The sequence below is a fragment of the Trichechus manatus genome, unplaced genomic scaffold (genome assembly GCF_000243295.1).
Source record: "Trichechus manatus latirostris isolate Lorelei unplaced genomic scaffold, TriManLat1.0 scaffold00343, whole genome shotgun sequence".
NCBI classification, from domain to species: domain Eukaryota; kingdom Metazoa; phylum Chordata; class Mammalia; order Sirenia; family Trichechidae; genus Trichechus; species Trichechus manatus.
The window spans coordinates 495,344-515,253 of NW_004444279.1; the positions used below are offsets into that span (position 1 = coordinate 495,344).

The 19,910-nt window shown below is 40.4% G+C and overlaps 1 protein-coding gene across 1 annotated transcript in view; it reads right to left on the reverse strand.

Moving 5' to 3' along the window:
• The window catches only part of FBXL5 (F-box and leucine rich repeat protein 5), a 41,645-nt gene extending 32,849 nt beyond the window's left edge, over window positions 1–8,796 (reverse strand). The window contains exon 1 of the mRNA XM_004390893.2: window positions 8,617–8,796. Coding sequence (XP_004390950.1) covers window positions 8,617–8,700 — 84 coding nt within the window. The 5' untranslated portion in view covers window positions 8,701–8,796. The remainder of the gene's footprint in view (window positions 1–8,616) is intronic.
• Window positions 8,797–19,910: the final 11,114 nt, after the last annotated feature.

The following is a 19,910-nucleotide window of genomic DNA, read 5'->3' on the forward strand; positions in this document are numbered from 1 at the left end:
AAGAAACTTAATTCAAATTAGAGTTCAAAATAAGATTCTGACCAATAAATAAGATTCAAACACTCCATTATTTACATTAAATATACCCTCTATTATATCAATTCAGTTTCAAAATTCATTTTAAGAGGGAAAAAACTGATTAGGCTAAATACAGTAACAGGTAAATATGGGGGGAGGGGGCTACCTAGCACTATACTTCCTAGACTTGCCTTGTAAAGTCTGATCTAGCATTTGCCATTTGTAAAATGGAGTAGAGACTAAACTGTCATATTTTGCCTGTTTCAGCAGGAATTGTAGTCTGATGACAGATCATTAGAACAGATGGCACGTAAACTCCTAAAGCAAAATTATTCCACTACACGTAACAGAATTAACTAAAAGTATCTTCTGTAAGTAGTAGTATGGATTAGACATTAATACAGAACCTGCTCTGCAGCGGGATTTGCTAGGATCAGATGTAAAAATGAGCGGCTCCCGAGCCATACACAAACAGCACTCACGGCAGATTTGGCTAAATTCATGTTCTAGATTAAAAATCATATGCAGTATCACAAGAGATCACAACAAAATTCATTAATGGCTAATCTTTACAGACACTATTACTTGTCATTTTATAAGGCTATAAAATTTTTTAAATAATTGAAAAAAGGCAAAAGCATGGCAAAAAATAATGCTCTCAAGTAAATTAAAAAAATATATCTTAGAAGACGTGTAGAGAATTTTACATACATTTTAATTAGACTATTAGAGAATCCTTCAGATTTCATAACAGGCTAAGTTAAAAATTAGCTTCATGCTACAGACTGAAAGCAACTGAGCTATGTAAAAGCACTCTACATTATATAGTCAATCCACAGTGGTTAAGCACTGACTCTGGAGTATGAATCCATCTCTGCCAGCAAGTCACTAAATTTCTCTGCACCTCAATCTCTTCATCTGTAAAACAGGACTACTAATAACAACTACCTCAGAGTTCTTGTGAAGATTAAATTAATATATGTAAAGAACACAGAATACATATCTTATGGACTGAATTATATCCCCCCTAAAATATGTGTGGAACTCCTAACCCCTGTACCTATAAATCCGATTCTGTTTGGAAATAGGTTTCTTTTGTTATGTTAATGAGGTCATACCAGAGCAGGGTGGGTCCTAAACCTAATCACTTTTGAGTGGTCCTATAAAAAGAACAAAAACACATATACAGTGGGAAGACAGACACCATATGAGGACTAGCCTACAAGCAAAGGATGGCCAAGGATTGCCAGCAGACAACAGAAACTACGCGAGAGGCCCACCAGAAGGAAATCAACACAGCCAAGACCCTGATTTGGACTTTTAGCCTCCAGAATTCTGAGAAAATAAATTCTCTTCTTTGTCACCCACCTGTGGTATTTTTGTTACGACAGGCCTAGCAAACTAAGACAATACGTAGCATAAACAAGCTGTATTTAAGTTCTTCTGTTACTTTTTTCTGTATTTAGCCCAAAACAAAACTATCAGAAATCCTTAAAGATACTATTCAAGTCAGTTTTTTTCCACTTGAAAAGAACAAATGTTTTTAACCTGGTACCTAAAGTGAGTAGCTTTAGCAGGATTTAGCAGGACACACATACAATTTAACTTCTAAAAAGTTTGTAAGAATAGTTTTTAAAAAATTTTGTTTGTCTCTGCAAAGCTATTTAAGTATATTAACTTGAATTAAAAAAAATAAACCCAGACACTAATAATACTTAGCGCATACTGGGGCCTACAATGTGCCATCCATACTAGGTGGTTTTAGATATTCTTACAAAAGCCTATAAAATAGGTACTATTATTATCCCTATTTTATAGCTAAGAAAACTGAGGCTCAAAGAAATGAAATAACTTACCCAAAAAGTATATGGCTAATAATAAAGCAAAGTCTTTCTTACTGTAAAATCTGTGCTCTTTCCACAAGCTACAATTTAGTCCCAATCATAAAATTAACTTTTCAGATTCAACAGAGTAAACTGTCACAAAGAACACATGCTCTACAGCGATTCTGCTCCCCTCTTGCCCCCATGACACATTTGGCAATGTCTGGAGACATGTTTTGTTTGTCACAGTGGGGAAGTGCTACTGACACCTAGTGGGTAAAGTCCAGGGATACGGCTAAATATCCTACAATACTCAGGACAGCCCCCACAACAACAACAAAATCATTCCTCCCAAAATGTCAACAGTGCTTCCGATGAGAAACGCTGCTCTAAAGCAGTGTTTTTCAAACATTCTAAACCACGACCTTCAGTACGGCATACACTGCAATCCAGACACACAAAACATGAACACTTGCAAAAAGTTTCAGGAAACAATATTTCCCTCTCTAATGTATGACTGGGGCCCTGGTGGCACAGGGGTTAGGAGCTCAGGCTGCTGACCAAAAGGCTGGCAGTTCGAATCCACCAGCCACTCGTTGGAAACCCTATGGGGCAGTTCTACTCTGTCCTATAGGGTCGCTATGGGTTGGAATCAACTCAGCAGCAGCAGGTTTGGTTTAACCTATGATTTACTCCAATATTTACTTTTTTTTTTTTAAATGCTGTTTCTGACTTATAAAACTGATTTCAGGACCCACTAATGGGTCATAGGAGCCCTGGTGGTGCAGTGATTAAGAGCTATGGCTACTAACCAAAACGTCGGCAGTTCAAATCCACCAGCTGCTCCTTGGAAACCCTTTGAGGTAGTTCTACTCTGTCCTATAAGGTCGGTATGAGTCAGAATCGACTCAATGGCAATGGGTTTTTGGGAATGGGTCATAAGACACTTTTTGAAAAACACTGTAAGGAGCCCTGGTGGCACAACAGTTAAGCGCACAGCTGCTAACCAAAAAGTTGGCAGCTTGAGCCCACCGCCCACTCAGTGGGAGAAAAAGCTTGGCAATCTGCTCCCATAAAGACTACGGCCTAGGAAACCCAATAGGGCAGTTCTACTCTGTCATTTAGGGTCGCTATGAGTCGGAATCAACTTGACGGCAAACAACAGGGTAGGATATGAAGTTTCCTAAGTAACTTATAAACTTTGCTGCTGGGCAAATTCAACAAGGAACCTGTATAAAACAGGATACACAGAATCAATAAACAGTAACATGGTATCATCCACATTAAAAAAGAAAAAATTTAAATTGACTTCTGTCTCAGATATCCTTCAACCTAAAATCTTTCAGTCTGGCTTCAAAATGATTTCCAAAGTTGTGTCACTTAAAGACTAGCTAATCTGATATTAAGTTCAAAAACAGATATGAAAAATAGCGTAACAAAAATGCAAATATCATTACCCAAAGTAAGTTTTTACTTTCTGTCTACTCAGCCAGACAATGCTTTCATTACACCAAGGGAGATTCACACTCAATGAACAAATTTTTAGTAACTATCTGGTCAAACATGGTTTATCGACGGAAATATCTATGGCCCAGAGGTGAAATGTTTTGCCTAAAATCATACAGCTAGTAGTAGATAGCGGATTCAGTAAGGTAGCATACAAAACACGGGCTTCAGAAGAAAAAAAAATCCTAAGATTAAAATTCAGGTTCTACTAATTACTAGTTGAGTGAGTTGGGCAAGGTATTTAACCACTAAGCTGTTTCCTCATCTTTAAATGAAGGCTTAAAACTTGTCTCACAGGGCTCTTGCACAGATTAAAAGAAATAATGTAAGCAAGTAGTAAGAACTCATTTAATCCCCTTTCCCTTCCTCACCTAGCTCTCAATTCAATATTCTTTCTACAAGTATGCAAAGACATGATAAAAATAAGGAAAACTAAATGAATTATCCCCTAAACTATATTCACTCAATTTTCTAAAAAACAATTTATTTGATTTATTCTGAGTTTATTTCCTTTCTAGAGTTTTGGACATAAAATGTAATTTCTTTCATAAAAAGATAAAGTAGGCTCCCGGACACCCTTTTAGCTCAGTAATGAAGTCACTCCCGAGGTTCGCCCTTCAGCCAAAGACTAGACAGCCCCATAAAACAAAACGAGACTAACGGGGCACGACAGTCCAGGGACAAGGACTAGAAAGCAGGAGGGGACAAGAAAGCTGGTAATAGGGAACCCAAGGTTGAGAAGGGACAGTGTTGACATGTCGTGGGGTTGTTAACCATTGTCATAAAACAACATGTGTACTGTTTAATGAGAAACTATTTGTTCTGTAAACCTTCATCTAAAGTACGATAAAAATAAAAAGATAAAGTAGATGGCACTTGTAATATCCTTGCCTGTCAAAATAAAAACTTGAGCACTCTATATAAGGCCTCCATACCTGATTTTTTTTTTTACAACTGGTTCGTATAGAAGTCTGAGAATCCTTATAACCACCACCTACTTTGTTCTCAGAAATCAGTTCAAAACCACTATAAGACCATTCCTGACACTTTAACATAGAGCTGAGAATATGCCTTTTTTGCTCCCACTATACCCCATTCGGGGGTAGTGGTGGTTCAGTGGCAGAATTCTCAACTTCCATGCTGGAGGTCTGGGTTCGACTCCCAACCAATGAATCTCACATGCAGCCACCACCCATCTGTCATTGCAGGTTTGCATACTGCTTAATGATGCTAAACAGGTTTCAGCAGAACTTCCAAACTAAGACAGACTAGGAAGAAAGGCCTGGAGATCTACTTCTCAAAATCTGCCAATGAAAACTCCATGGATCACAACAGTTCAGTCCACAACCAATCACGAGGATGGTGCAGGATCAGGCAGTATTTTATTCAGTTGTGCATGGGGTCATAAGTTGGGGCCGATTCAACGGCAGCCAACAACAACATACCCCATTCAGCTTTCCATCCTAGCACAGATGTTACTGCATATTAGACTATAAACTCCTTACGAGTGGAGATCACATCTTCACATTCACAACACAAGCTACTTTAGGACAGGTCAAACACCCACTGCCATCGAGCCAATTCTGACTCACAGGGACCCTACAGGATAGAGTGGAACTGCCTCACAGGGTTTCCAAGGAGCAGCTGGTGGATTTGAACGGCCAACCTTTTGGTTAGTAGCCGAACACTTAACCACTGCACCACCAAGACTCCTAGACAGTAGGAATTCCGTGCTTATTGACCAAAGTAAGGAAGATAACTTTTGAGGACTGAAGAAAAGCCTGAGGAATTGAAGTAAAACGGAAAAAGAATGTCATCCAATACAAATTTTTTGATAAAATCATCCCAATTTAGAAGATCAGTGAATAAGCAAAAAGATCTAGTAACAGTTTTATTACCAAAAAAATTCTTTCAGAAACTACTACGATTTCATACAAAGAAAATTAAATGACGAGTCATGATTGTGACTTGGGTTTCTATCTAAATCTATCACTAACTGTTTATATAGCCTTGGCCTAGAAAATGTAATCTAGGCCTGTGAGTTCTCGATTATAAAACAGAAATACCCCTCACCTAACTCAAAGGACAGCTGTCTAGATAACAAAGGTTGAAACCTTTCCATAAAACCTTTTATAAACGTAAGAAGAAATCCATGAGCAAAGTATTAAATTAGGTATTACACAGCAGTATTTACAATGGCCTAAGACAACAGAACGAATTGTTCTAAGTAAACTACTCGAAGCGTATTTAAACAATTTGATGCTTGTAAATAAAACTGAGGCTTCTAAAACATTGTGTCTGAAAAGTTGAATATTAAAAATAAAACTTACTTTATAATTACTAGGTATTCAAGGTCAAAATTTAGAATACAGTGAAATAATAAACTTTGTATCCTCTTAGTTCGAGTGTAAAAATTAGTTCCAGTTTTGTAAAGTTCTTTTGTACGCTGTTCGGGTTGGGTATCCATGGCCTATATGACTGAAGGATGGTGACAGCAAAACTTGAGATAACAACTGAATAACAACAAACAAGGAAATTAAAAAAAAAAAGCAGGCAAGGTAGTCTTCCTTTTATTAACAATATTCAGCCACTATAAAATACTTCTTTCTTTACTCCTGCTCCCAAAGAGTGTCCTAAGAGAGATTTTCAATGGCTATAGGTATCAAGAAGAAATCCAGAGGTAAAATTCCTGCGCAGTTTTTTTTTTTTTTTTAAATTATCTTGGTTTCCGACTCACAGTTCAGAAAATTGAACTTTTAATCTTTCTGATGGATATCTACAACAGCCTCATTAACTATACTTAATTAATTCAGGATTTGTGATAAGTTTGACTTATGCTATGTCAAACTGGAAAAATGCTTTCTTAAACTTCACTGCCAAGAGGGAACATTTAACTACTTAATCTTAACTTATTTGACTCACATAGTTGTTTTTTTTCAAAGGCAACTGCACTTTCAAAATTCGTTCAACTGTTCTCACTCACTATGAAAAGTCACACAACAATAGCGATTAGCTTCTTCAATTTTTAAAACAAGGCTGACTGCTTAACTAAATGCTTAACTAAACAACACTGTGACTGTTAACTATTTTGGGAGGGTCACAATCATTTGAAAATCTAATGAAAGCCAGAAACTCCCTAGGAAAATGTACACATGCAAAAATTTTCCATACAATTTCAGGTGGGCCCTGGACAACTTCTCCCAAGTATAAACTGGATAAAAAGCCCTCAGATTAGTCCTCACTAGTTTTCCCCCTTAGTTTCTGATTCTGAGAAACTAAAAAAACTCACTTTTTTCTTTCCTGCAGTTAAAGGGTACTGTCAGAACGCAGTAAATTTAAAAGCTAGAGGGGATAAAAAAACACTACCAAAAAAAACAAAAACCAAACCCATCGTTGTGGATTCCAACTCACAGCGACTCTACAGGCAGAGAAGAACTACCCTACAGGGTTTCCAAGGAGCAGCTGGTGCATTCGAAGCGCCAACCTTTTGGTTAGCAGCTGTGGCTCGTAACCACTGCACCACCTGGGCTCCCCAAAAACACTACAGTAGTTAATTTAAAAAATTCAGGAATGCACACTTCTGCTTACTCATTCCTTAAGCTTCTCCTGGACAAGTGGTTCTCAATCTTGGCTGCACACTGGACTCGCCTGGAGGGTTTTAAATAATACTTGATGTTTAGGTCCCATCCTCAGACATCCTAGTTTTAGTGGTCTTGGGCATCAGGAGATTAACAGCTTCCTGGGTGATTCTAATGAGCAATCAAGGCAAAGAACCACTGTTCTAGACAGTTCTGGTATTTAAATCTACTTCTGAATCAAGTATTTTTTAATATTCAAAATGGAGTGGTGAGGGAGGGGGTGGTTGTGGGACCAGTGCTAAGATCCGTGCTAAGATCCGAAACTCAACCTTACCATTTTAAATCGCTGCTCTTAACTGTGGCCTAGCACTGAACACTGGGCGCCCTCCAACCACCTCATTGGGCTATAAGACATCTCTCTTTTTTGTCAACAGTGGTTCTGCTTAGTCCTGGGGAAGTTTTTCTTTTTCCATTCTTTCTTCCTGCTGATGAACACAGTGGCTGGAGCTGAAGCAGTCAGTCATCTTGCCACCACGAGAAAAGACCATGAGAATAGCAGAAGCTTCATCATGTATAACATCAAGCTACTGACCCGGCACCAGCAGCTGCCAAACCTCAGATCTCTCATTACGTGACAAAAATAAATTCCTAGTTTTTAATCAAAACAATAATAATAGTGGTTCTGCTTAATGGTATATAATTTCTGAAAAATCAGTTTATTTCTATGCTTACATAACAGTCGTTTAAATGCTTTTAAGGGGTTCATTTCTACATGAAACAGGATTGCCTTCAGTTTCGAGGATATCCTTGTGTGGCCTTTCCCTATCAAAAACTGACAAATTTGTGGAATTTTAATATCGTTTTAAAATTATTAGCAAAAGGTCGCGAACTAGCTCCACAACAGTACTTGTTCAGCTTACGCTGCACCAATCACGATTCCGAGAAGGTCCTCAAAGTTCAAGCCAACTTTTCCCGCAGCTCTTTTTATTCGAGCCCATAAAGGATTCCAACAGAAAATAGCTGTCTTCCAACAAAAACCTGCATTTATTGCTCGCGGCAATAAAAGATGCAAGGAAAACTATAACCATAAATGAAGAGTGAAGGTTCTCTCTTAAGCCAAGAGACCTGCGTTTTCTCCTAAATCAAACCAGTGAAAAAGCTGGGGGTAAGATGAGCAGAAGGTAATGGGGAGAAGCTGCCCACGGAGCCAGGAAGTAAGCTAAGAGATTCAGAAAAAGGATGCATGAGTGCCTACAAAGAGATTCGGGGAGCCCCAGACCAGGCTGGGGGGTTGGGGTCGTTCTGGGGGCGACGGGCGGCAACTGCAGAAACGGCCGGCCCGAGGAAGATGGGGCACCCACCTCAGGTGGCCGACCTGGGGATCCCCGCTAGTTTCGGCGCCAAGGAACGGAGGTCCCTCTCCCTATAGGGGAAGGGGGGGAGGGGGCAGGGCGCGGTGGCCGGGGCAGCCCCCTTCCCAGCCTGCTGGGCCCGCGGGCCTGGCGGTGGGCAGGCTGCCGGGGCCGGTGCGGGGCGCTAGCGCGGTGCTGACAGCTGCGCAGGTGGCGGTTCGCGCCGCGGCTGCGACCCCGGGAGCTGCGGGCGCTGCGCAGGCCAGGCCGCCCAAGGGACCAGCCCGCTCCGACGCTCGGCCACGCCGCCCGGAGCAAGAGGCCTCCGCATGCCGTTACCTTGTCGCAGTAGAGCCCCACCAGCTGCTTCATCCGCCAGTGCGGGGCGGTGAAGACATCCACTTCTTCGGGGAAGGGCGCCATCGCCGCTGCCTCGGCCGCCTCCTCTCCATAGACACCCTCGCCGCGGGGCAGATGCGGCGCGTCCCCTGCGCATGCGCCCGCCCCGTCGGCGCGCGCGCCCGGGACGCCCAGCCGGCGGAGACACGGGGGCGCGCGAGCCGCCGCCATGCGGTCTCGTGGCCCACGTGACCAGGCGCGCGGTGGAGGCGTTGGTCTTCCACCTCCTTATTCCACTAGTAATTCCTTTTCTCCTCGTGTAACGCAAAGAGAAATAGAGTATCTTACCTGTTTGTTTCCCAGCATAAAAACACGTTATCTGCGGAGGGGTGGGGAGGCAGTGTTTTAGGTAGGGGCGCTCTCAGTGCTTCTACACGTTGTCGCCATGCCTACCAGGCTGAGGGAGCTGAGCACAATGGCCGCCGTTGTGGGCCAAGAGCTCTGCCTGGGCGCCGCGGGGGTTTCCCTGGGTGACAGCGCTGCACGCGGCCCGGAACTTACTAAGCCGCGTTAAGTCCCCTGTGAGTCCCGGGCGCCGGGATCTCCGGAATCTCTCGACCACCGGGCCTCCCCGCCCTATGATCTAGTCAAAGGCCCGGGCTTCGCTCCCGCCCAGCGAGCTGGGTGACCAGGCCTGGGGGGACAGGAGCCAGATCCAAGAACTTGCCAACCACACGGAAAACGCTGACGCATGACAAGACCGGTCACCGACCCACTGGGGCCACGCGCGGGCCTGGGTCTCAGGGGCGGGCCTGAGATCACGCAACAACTATGGGCGGGAGCAGAGAGCCTCGGAATTTCAGAAAACTCTTAAAGGAAAAAAAAAAAAAAGCCGCCTGGGGTTCTAGGAAAGGGAATGCACCACCAGCAAAGGAACGCAAGGTCAGGAATAGGTCAGTTGCGCCTTTCGAGAGGAGGGCGGGGAATGATTACAGAAGGTTAGTGCAGGGAAGCACCTTGGTTCAAATTTCTCCATTTAAAGCCTAGGCTAATGAAAGAAGACTTAAAGTCACTGTGGGGAGGAAGGTCAGTCTGCCTTTTCCCCATAGTTGCCTGGTATCAGCCTCAGCCCTTCAGGAGGCCCAGAGGGACCTGGTTTTGGGCTCTGCTCACCCTGATCAACCCTTGGCTAGTTAGTTAATCAGAGGTCTAGTGGACTGAGAGAGAAATGGGAGAAAGCAGAGTAGGCTGAGAACCTGGGAAGGATTATGTTACTGGACTAATGTCCATAAATTCCAGAAGGACAAGAAGCAGATATGTTGTGCTCCCCCTTGTATATTATATATCACAGTTCCATGAAGGTGTGGGGGTTCAATAAATACTCAACAAATAATGGAGTAGGAGGAGGTGGGAAACACCCTTGCCAGTAGAGTGTTCAGTTTATTTCTTTCTGTGACTCACGTTCCTCGTATATACAACGGGGCAATAATAATACCTCAAAAGATTTTTATCAGGATTAAGAGAGTTAATATATTTGAAGATCGTAGAACTAGTAAGCACTAGTAAACAGTGTTTATTATTATTATATAAAACAGCTCTGTGAGGTAGATGTTGTTATCTACATTTTATCCATGAGGAACCTAAATCTTGAAGACATTCTGGTAATTGCCCAGGGTCCCACAGTTAGTGAATAATCTGACCATATGAATCTAGGTCTGACAATACTCTCCTGGGCACTGTGTTGGTTGCATGGGATACAGAGATGGCTTATACACAGTCTGTTCTAAAGAAGTAGGGATAACTCTTAAGTAATGGAATAGTAGATAAGGGCCTTGATACTCTTTCCCTGTTTTAGAGTCTATGGTGGTGCAAACTGTTAAGGCACTCTGCTGCTAACCAAAAGGTTGGAGGTTTGAGTCCACCGAGAGGTACCTTGGAAGAAAGATCTGGCAATCTACTGAAAAATCAGCCATGGAAAACCCTACGGAGCACAGTTCTACTGTGATACACATGGAGTCGCCATGAGTTGGAACAGACTCCACGGCAACAGGTAGTGATGGTGGTCTTAGTTACCCAGTGCTGATGTAATGAAAGATAGCAGAAGTAAGTGTTTTAAAGAACAGAAATTTAATTTATTACAGTTGTACAGGCTAAAAGTCCAAATCAGCATCTCAACTATGTTGAAATTTTCTGTGGGCCTCTGCTAGTTTCTGGTGACCGCCGGCAATCTTTGGTGTTCCTTTGCTTATAGACGATCCTCACGTGGTGTCTGTCTTCTCCGTGTGTGTGTGTGTGTGTGTGTGTGTGTGTGTGTCTTCCCCTCTTTTTATAAAGTACTACTTAGAAGTGATTAGGTTTATGACCATCATATCACCCTACTCTATTATGACCTCATTAACATAGCAAAAGAAAAACCCTATTTCCAAACAGGCTCACATTTACAGATACAGGGGTTAGGACTTCAACACACATTTTGAGGGACACAGTTCAATCCATAGCATTCTCCTTGTGTCCCCTACCTGTTTTTCCCTCTCTGTTTTACTCTGCTCTTTCTCTATGGCTTTGCCTCTGTATTTTTTAATATCCTCCAGAAGACATGTCCTTATGTACCCTCTTTTTCTTTACTTCATTTTGATCTTTCACTCAAGCTATCTTGGGTTGTAGAATCAGACCTACAAATGAACAGATTATATAGAGAAATGAGCTCCATAAGAACATGCATTTTGTTTTATCCCCAGCACTTAGAACAGTGCCCGTCACACAGTTAGTTAGTACTCAATAAGTATACACAGGTAGTTTCTGATTTATGACAGATTCCGTTCCAGTGACTCCATCATAAGTCAATCCTGATGTAAGTCGAATACTTCATTTTTTTATTTTTAGTTTTTATTATTAGTGCCTTTTATTATCAGTATCTTTATAAATCAGATCTTCATTTGTCTTTGGGGGTTGGAAACGTTACATACAAATTTATGGCTATATTTTAATACATACATACATAAAAAAATACACACGTCCATTAAAAAAAGGATGACATTAGCATTTTATCAGTTGCAGTAATAACTCCACTTGTGGAAGGTTCTGGATCATCTAGATTATCCCTGGGAGCGGGGATGGTTTTCTAGTTAGACAGTGAGAGTCATCTGTGTGGTCCTTTTACTCACTGCAACATTGTGTATCTTGTATAACAAGATATACCAAAAAAAAAAAAACAGACAATGGTAGTGCAGTTTGTCATAACTCAAATACATCGTAAGTCAGGGACTACCAGTATTGAGTAAAGAATGAGGGAAGTTCAGCACTCTGTAATTTCCTCATTTTAACTAACTTTTAATACACCACATTTGATTTCCCATTGTCTGTGTTCACTATCATATCCCTAGATTACGTTTGTGTTTAACTTTGAACAACAACAAAAAAGTCAAACCACACATAGAGTTTTACTGTAACCCAGAATTTGAAGCTGTATGGTCAGGTAAACAGTAATAACAGCCACTTCGGACTCTGGCCATTTCAGGGAATTTGTTTCAGATGACAAAATAGAAGAAATAAAGTGATAAAAATAAGCCCTATGGATCATTTTTCCCTTCCAAAGAAGCTGTTAACAATAGTCTCATATGCTGATATATCCAGAATAAATGATGGATTTAAATTGAACTTGAGCCCTAGAAGGAAGATGTTGACCCATGGATTATCCTTACTTTAGATAACTGCAACTACAGAAGATTAGGAACTGTTATTAAGGCCAAGGTTGTTAGTTTAATGACCTTTCTATATGATTTCGTCTGTTACATGACAGCTGACTAATTCTAACAGATCATCTAGCCATTGACCACCAAAAGGAGATTGGATAAGGCATACGGACCAAGGAGTGAACCCCCATAACGTAGAGTAATCTCACCTGATGCTGGTGGATTGGAATTCTTTCTTTCCTGCTCTCATCTCTGAAATGCATGCTACAGAAAAGGAAAAAAAGATGCCAGATCATTCCCTAGTGACCGAAATTCATGATGACACTAAGCCTCTTCTATAGTATTTTCCAACCCTAGTTTTGAGGGCCCTGGAAAGGACTACTGGTCAGGGAAGGTCAACTCTAAGTCATTTGATTCTGTTTATTTGAGTATATGACACAGCACTTTTCCCAATAGGAGTTAGCTGTGAAAGCAAATGAAAGAATGTTGCAGTTGTAAAAACAGTTGAATCACAGTCCTAACCTACTACCAGGGTAAGCCCTCACTGTCAGCCAAAATAGCCAGTCAACAACTGCTGCAGTGGGCTAGTTTGATTTAGGGGTATATTAGTTTCCAAGGACTGCTATAACAAAGTACCACCAAGTGGGTGGCTTAAAACAACAGAAAATTATTGTCTCACATTTCTGAAGGCTAGAACTCAAGATCCAGGGTGTCAGCAGGGCCATGCTCTCTGGGAAGGCTCTAGGAGAAGATCCTTTCTTTTTCTCGTCTCTCTCAGTTTCTGGTAGTCCCAAGCATTCCTTGCATGCAGCTGAAGCTTCCCATGGCTGTCCTTTCTCTGTCTTGGTGTCTCTTTTATAAGGATACTACTCATACTAAATCAGGGCCCACCTTACTCCAGTACGAGTCACTGAGTGGTACAAACTGTTAGGCCTTGGCTGTTAACCAAAAGGTCTACCCAGAGACACCTAGGAAGAAAGACCTGGCAATCTACTTCCGAAAGATGAGTGATTGAAAACTCTGTGGAGCACAGTTCTATTCTGAAACACATGGGGTCTCCATGTGTTGTAATCCACTTGATGACAATTGGTCCCCCCCCGCCACTCTATTAATTACCTCATGTTAACTGATAACATTTTTAAATACCCTATTTCCAAACAAGGTCACATTCACAGATCACAAAAAAATCCCAAACCCAGTACTGTCGAGTTGATTCAATTCATAGTGACCCTATATGACAGAGTAGAACTGCCCCATATGGTTTCCAAGGAGCGACTGGTGGATTGGAACTGCCAGCCTTTTGGTGAGCAGCCAAACACTTAACCACTGTGCCACCAGGGCTCAAGTCACCACGGGGACAAAATTCAGTAACAACGGGTAAAGCTTTTATTAGGGATGATGTCATTATTAAAAGAAAAGATAGCCAATCGATTGAAATGCAATACCAAATGCTACATTTTATTCATTTTCCTTTAGGATATTTTATATGCAAATGGATCTCATTTAATCAAACATATACACACTTGCAGTTTTCCCAAAATCCTTGCTTTTTTTTTTAAAATTAAATAGTGAATACTGTGTCCCCATTGATTTTTCACTATATAATTATAAATCATTTGCTCTGGAAAGAAAAGTATGCCACAAAGATATGATAAGACCTTTCTCACAGTGACAAAAATTGCAAACAAAAGTCCATTGATAGGATAGTGGATAAATAATTTATAACACATCCAATGGAAAAAAAATGCCTCTGTTCAAATGGATAAGATAGATCTATATTTACTGATTACAGAGTGAAACCAAGATTTACTACTAAGTTAAAAAAAACAAAGTAGAACAGTGTGTTAAATATGTGTTTTAAAAAAGTGTCCATTTCTAGAATAATACAGAAGAAACTGTGAGCAGGGCTTCTGGAATGGGAAGCAGTTAAGTACCTTTTTTAAAAAAATAATTATTTATGTTGTTGAGAATATACACAACAGAACATACACCAATTCAACAATTTCTACATATACAATTCAGTGACATTGATTACATTCTTCAATTTGTGCGACCACTCTCACCTTGCTTTACCGAATTGTTCCTCCCTCATTATCATAAACTTAATGGCCCCTAAGTTTCCTATCTACTGTTTCTTGCTGTGAGCAATTTGATTCTGTATATGGTTTTTTAAAAGAGCACAATGCTTAAGGCAGACATTCTTTACTAATTAAGCTAAACTATTGTTTGGTTTAAAGAAGACTTCAGGGAATATTTTTGGTTTAAGGTTTAAAGCGTATCTCAGGGCAATAGTGTTACGGGTTCATCAAGCCGTCTTGGCTCCAGAAAGTCTGGAGTCCTTGAGAATTTGAAATTTCCTTCAGCATTTTTCCCCTTTTGATCAGAGATTCTTCTATAGAATCTCTGATCAAAACGTTTAGTAATGGTAGCCGGGCACTATCCACTTCTGGTCTCATGGCAAAGGAAGCAGTTGTTCATGGAAGTATCTTTTTAATAAATCCTCTTTGGTAAACTTTAATTTTTTAGTATGTTCATCTATTGCTCTTACAGTTATAAAATTAGTTAATAACAATTTATTTTAAAAGAACTTAGGCAATAACTTGCAAAACTTTAAAAATAACGCCATTATCCCAAAGAACACCCGTCAGCCAAAGATTAGACAGGTCTATAAAACAAACAATAACACAGGTGAGGAATATGATTCTTAGTTCAATCATGTATATGAGACCAAATGGGCAATACCTGCCCAAAAGCAAAGACGAGAAGGCTAGAAAGGACAGAAAAAATGGACAGATAGAAACAAGGAACCCAGGCTGGGGAAGGGGAGATTGTTAACACATCATGGGGATTGCAACCAATGTCACAAAAAAAATCTGTGTATGAACTGTTGAATAAGAAACTAATATGCTCTGTAAACTTTCACCTAAGGCACAATAAAAAAAGAAAATAATAGTGCTACTGAAGGAAAAAATATTTGATTATATAATCAGTAGCAACATTCTAATTGTGAGTAGAGTCATTTTATGTTTATCCCCAAATTTTATTCTAACCCATATTGTACATATGTTTTGTCCCTAGCTTCTCTGTTTACATTGCCCTTTGGTCCACATCTACCTCTCCTATGGGACCTCGAGTATCCTTGAAAATAGGGACAGCATTTTAGATGACACTGGGGAAATGGATATGGTAGAATTTTAACTGAAAAAGGCAGAGTCAAAATTGTACATATAGTATAATCCTCCCTAAGTTAAAAAATGCATAAAGAGATTATAAGGAAGAAAGGCAAAATCGTAACAGGATGAGTTTTCTCTGAGTGGTAAGAATTATCCCTTCTTTCAAATTATTTCCAGTTTCTTAAAATGAGTATATTTTACTTTTAACATCAGAAATACATGAACTAAAGTTTTTAATAATGTACACAAGGCATTTTACATGGAAAAATGCTTATGATAAAACAGTATATGTGACAAGCAGAAACTAACATATTACAAATAATCTTATGACGATTAAATTTTATAAATACATCCAAAAGGGGGCAAAAAGGAAATATATCAAAACGCTAACAATAATTGTCTTTTGGTGGTGGGACTGTGGCTGATTTTGAGGGGAAGCTACTTTTTCTCCAAAATCTTCGTAGATGAAAAACAAAATCAACCATTTATTTTACTGTTTCAGTATAATTAGCATCAACCACCATTAGGTCTGTAATGCCAGAGCTATCTGTTCTGGTGGCATCCCAGCCTGCCTTATAGACATATTGAGTCTGAGGATGCCTCCAGTACCTGGCCTGGACAACTCTGGCTCCATCTCCTGCCACATGATCCCATCCTTCTGATGTGGAAATCTCCCAGCTGTCACTAGGAAACCATTCCAGTGAGCTCCGGCTGGGTTCTGTTCCTCAGACCACCAAGCCCCTGTAGCAACTCCTGCATAACAGGCACACTACACTCTAGGCCTTGACTTGGCCTCTGTAGCCAGCCAGGATTGCTGCCAGCTCCTTGGATGGTATCTCCCACACTAAGCATTTTTCCTGTTCAGTGGCTCTTTTGTGTCTATAACAAGTCTCAGTGTCTATTCCCAGAACTTTAGGTTTGCATATTTGGGGCACATGTTTCCCATTCTTGACAAAAAGAATGGGGCATCAGATTGGAACACAAGCACTACTTACTATGCCCTTTTTTCAGGGTGCGGGGTTCATTGAAACCTAGTACACGAGAAGAAATGCTTGGACATATACAAAGACATAAGAGAACAGAAGAGCTAAAAAGAAGAAGATATAAAAGAAAAGGGGAGAGAGAAGACAGAAATAAAAGTTGAAGAAAAGCAGAGTGGGAAAAGGAGTAAAAAAAAAAAGGAAAAAAGGTACAGGTGGAAGTGCAGAGAAGAAAACAATAATTAAACTTTATTAAGGTCCTACCATTTACTAGTCTTTGTAAATGCTTTACATGAATTATCACATCTAAACCTCACAACTGCTATATGTGGAAAGTTCTATTATAGTTCCCACTGACCCCCCAAAAAACCATTGCAGTTGAGTCGATTCAGACTCATAAGGACCTGCCCCATAGTAGAACTGCCTCATAGGGTGTCCAAGGGTATAATCTTTGTGGGAGCAGACTGTCACATCTTTCTCCCATGGAGCAGTTGGTGGGTTCAAACTGCTTAGGAGCCAAGTGCTTAACCCACTGCACCACCAGGGCTCCTCTCTCCCAACTGACAGAGAAGGAAAAAAATGCTTAGAGGAAGTAATTGACTTATCCAAGGTCACAGAGCTAGTTAATAGAAAATTAACAATATAAATCCATGTCTTTTTTTAAAAAATATTTTAATGTGTTTTAGGTGAAAGTTCACACAGCAAATTAGATTCTCATTCAACAATTCATACAAATTGTTCCATGACATTGGTTACAGTCCCCACAATGTGTCAACACTCACCATTTCCACTCCACCTGCTCTGTTTCCATCCATCCAGTTTCCCTGCCCTCCATGCCTTCACATCTTTGCTTTTGGGTAAATGTTGACCATTTGCTCCTATAGTTGACTTTAAAGGAGCACATTCCTCACTGGTGTTATTGTTTATTTTATAGACCAATCTATTATTTGACTAAAGGTGACCTCTGGGAGTGTCTTCAGTTCCAGGTTGTCTTACACTGGGTTCTCTAGAGAAGCAAAACCAATGAAGAGAGAGAGAAATTTATGTTAAGGAAATGGCTCACCTTGTTGTAGAGGCTGGAAAGTCCCGAGTCTGTGGGTCAGGCTGGAGGCTCCTCCTGACTCACGTAGCTGCAGGGTCTGGCAAACCCAAGATTGGCAGGTCAGACAGCAGGCCTCTGGCTCACAGGCTGTGGAGGCTGATGAATCCTAAGATCAGCAGGTAAAATGGCAGGCTGCTGGCTCACAGGCTGTGGAGGCTGACATGTCCCAAACTCAGCAGATAAGCTGCTAGCTCAAGTCCCAGGAACTAGAGGTCAGATGAACAGGAGCCAGTTGCAGGATCCAGAGTGAGCAAAAGCCAGCAAGCTTTGCCAGAAAGTTCACATATATTGGATGCAGGCCACACCCTCAAGGACTCTCCCTTTCAATTGATTGGCTGTTCATAGCAGATCTCATCGTGGAGATGATTACATTATATCAGATCTCATTATGGAGGTGACTACATCATTACATAGCTGCCAAACTACATCATAACTGCCAAGTCACAGAGAATTACAGACCAGCCAAGTTGACACACAATGTTAATGGTAAAAATGTGCCTTAGTGTGACAGTCTTAGGGGTTCCTCCAGTCTCTACCAGTCTAGTAAGTCTGATCTTTTTTATGAATTTGGGTTTTGTTCTACATTTTCTCCCATCCTAACTGGGACTTTTTATTGTGTCCCTGGTCAGAACGGTTAGTAGTGGTAGCCAGGCACCATCTAGTTCTTCTGATCTCAGGCTACAAGAGGCTGTGGTTCACGTGGGCCATTAGTTCTATGGACTAATTTATTCCTTGAGACTTTGGTTTCCTTCACTCTCCTTTGCTCCAGATGGGAAGAGACTAATCATTGTATCTTAGATGGCCACTTGCAAGCTTTCAAGATCTCAGATGCTACTCACCGAGCTAGAGTATAGAACATTATGAACTAAGTTATGCCAACTGACCTAGTTATCCCATGAGACTATGGTCCTGAGCCTTCAAACCCAGTAGATCAATCCCATGAGGTATTGGATATGTCTAGGAAGTATCCATAATTTTGCCCCACTATGTGTTTTATTGTATATATGAATATATATACAGCACATACAAGCATGTATATACATATGCCCACAAACAGAACTATATATGTATGCACATGTACTCATATGCCTTCCCACACTCATATAGCATATATATCTACCTATGTAACCACACACGTATTTTTTGCTTGTTACTACTATTCTTGCAAAATTGTATATATTATAGCATTTATCATAGTTGTCCTTTATTCTTGCATACCTCTCGGTGTCTTCATTTACCTTGGTCAAGTTGTGCTAACTTCTCCCATATTGTGTATTGCCATTCCCATCACTAGAATTAACATGTGTCTACTACCTAGTAATTGAGTCCCCCTCACTCCCCTTCCCATCCCTGGTAATCATCAAAGAATGTTGTTTTCTGTGTGTATACCTATTCTTGACTTTTTGTAAAAGTGGTATCATGCAATATTTGTCCTTCTGTATTTGACTTATTTCACTTAACATAATGTCCTCTAGATTCATCCATGTTATAAGATGTTTCACAGACTCATCATTATTGTTTACTGTTGCATAGTATTCGATTGTATGTATGTACTACAATTTGTTTATCCATTCATCTGTTCATGGACATTTATGTTGTTTCCATCTTTTTGCTATTGTGAATAATGTTGCAATGAACATGGGTGTGAATCTACATCTTTTTTAATTCCAGAACATATACTCAACCTTACAAGCAAAGGACAATTCCGTTGTTAGTTCGTGTTAACAAACTAAATGCTTAATATGTGCTGTTAACCTCTGAGCTGGAGCCAAAGGTGACTAAGATGGAGTTCTTGCTCTGTCTTAGTGGTAGAGAAACAAGTAAACAGAGAATAATGCACCTGATGATCACAGTAAGTGGAGGTCCCACAAACACATAGGGTCTGAATCTAGTTTCCAGATAATCAGAGAGCATTTACCGGTAGAAATGGCCGCTAACCTCAGTCCTGAAGATTGAGAAGGAATTATCCATTTGGGACTCTAAGAACTTTGTTTTCACTTATTCAGCATTAACTGAATTACTACTATGCAGCAAAGATGATGCTAGAGGCTAAGGATATAAGGTTGAATATGCCCAGATTGCTGTTCTTTAGAATCTCACAGCTTTTAAGGAGATTCAAAAATTTGCAATGTCTACCCCTTCCAGAAGCAGCCTGCAGTGAGTGGTTATTGTTTCCTCTTTAATTCCAGTCCCTCCTCTGGATGACTGCAGCTTAAACTACATAATATTTTTAATAATAAAAAAATCAGAATAATTACATAAATAAAAATGTAGTCTGTTAAACATATAGTTTTATTTCTTAGCACTTTTAATTACCTGACATTATATTACAAGTCGCTTGTTGTTG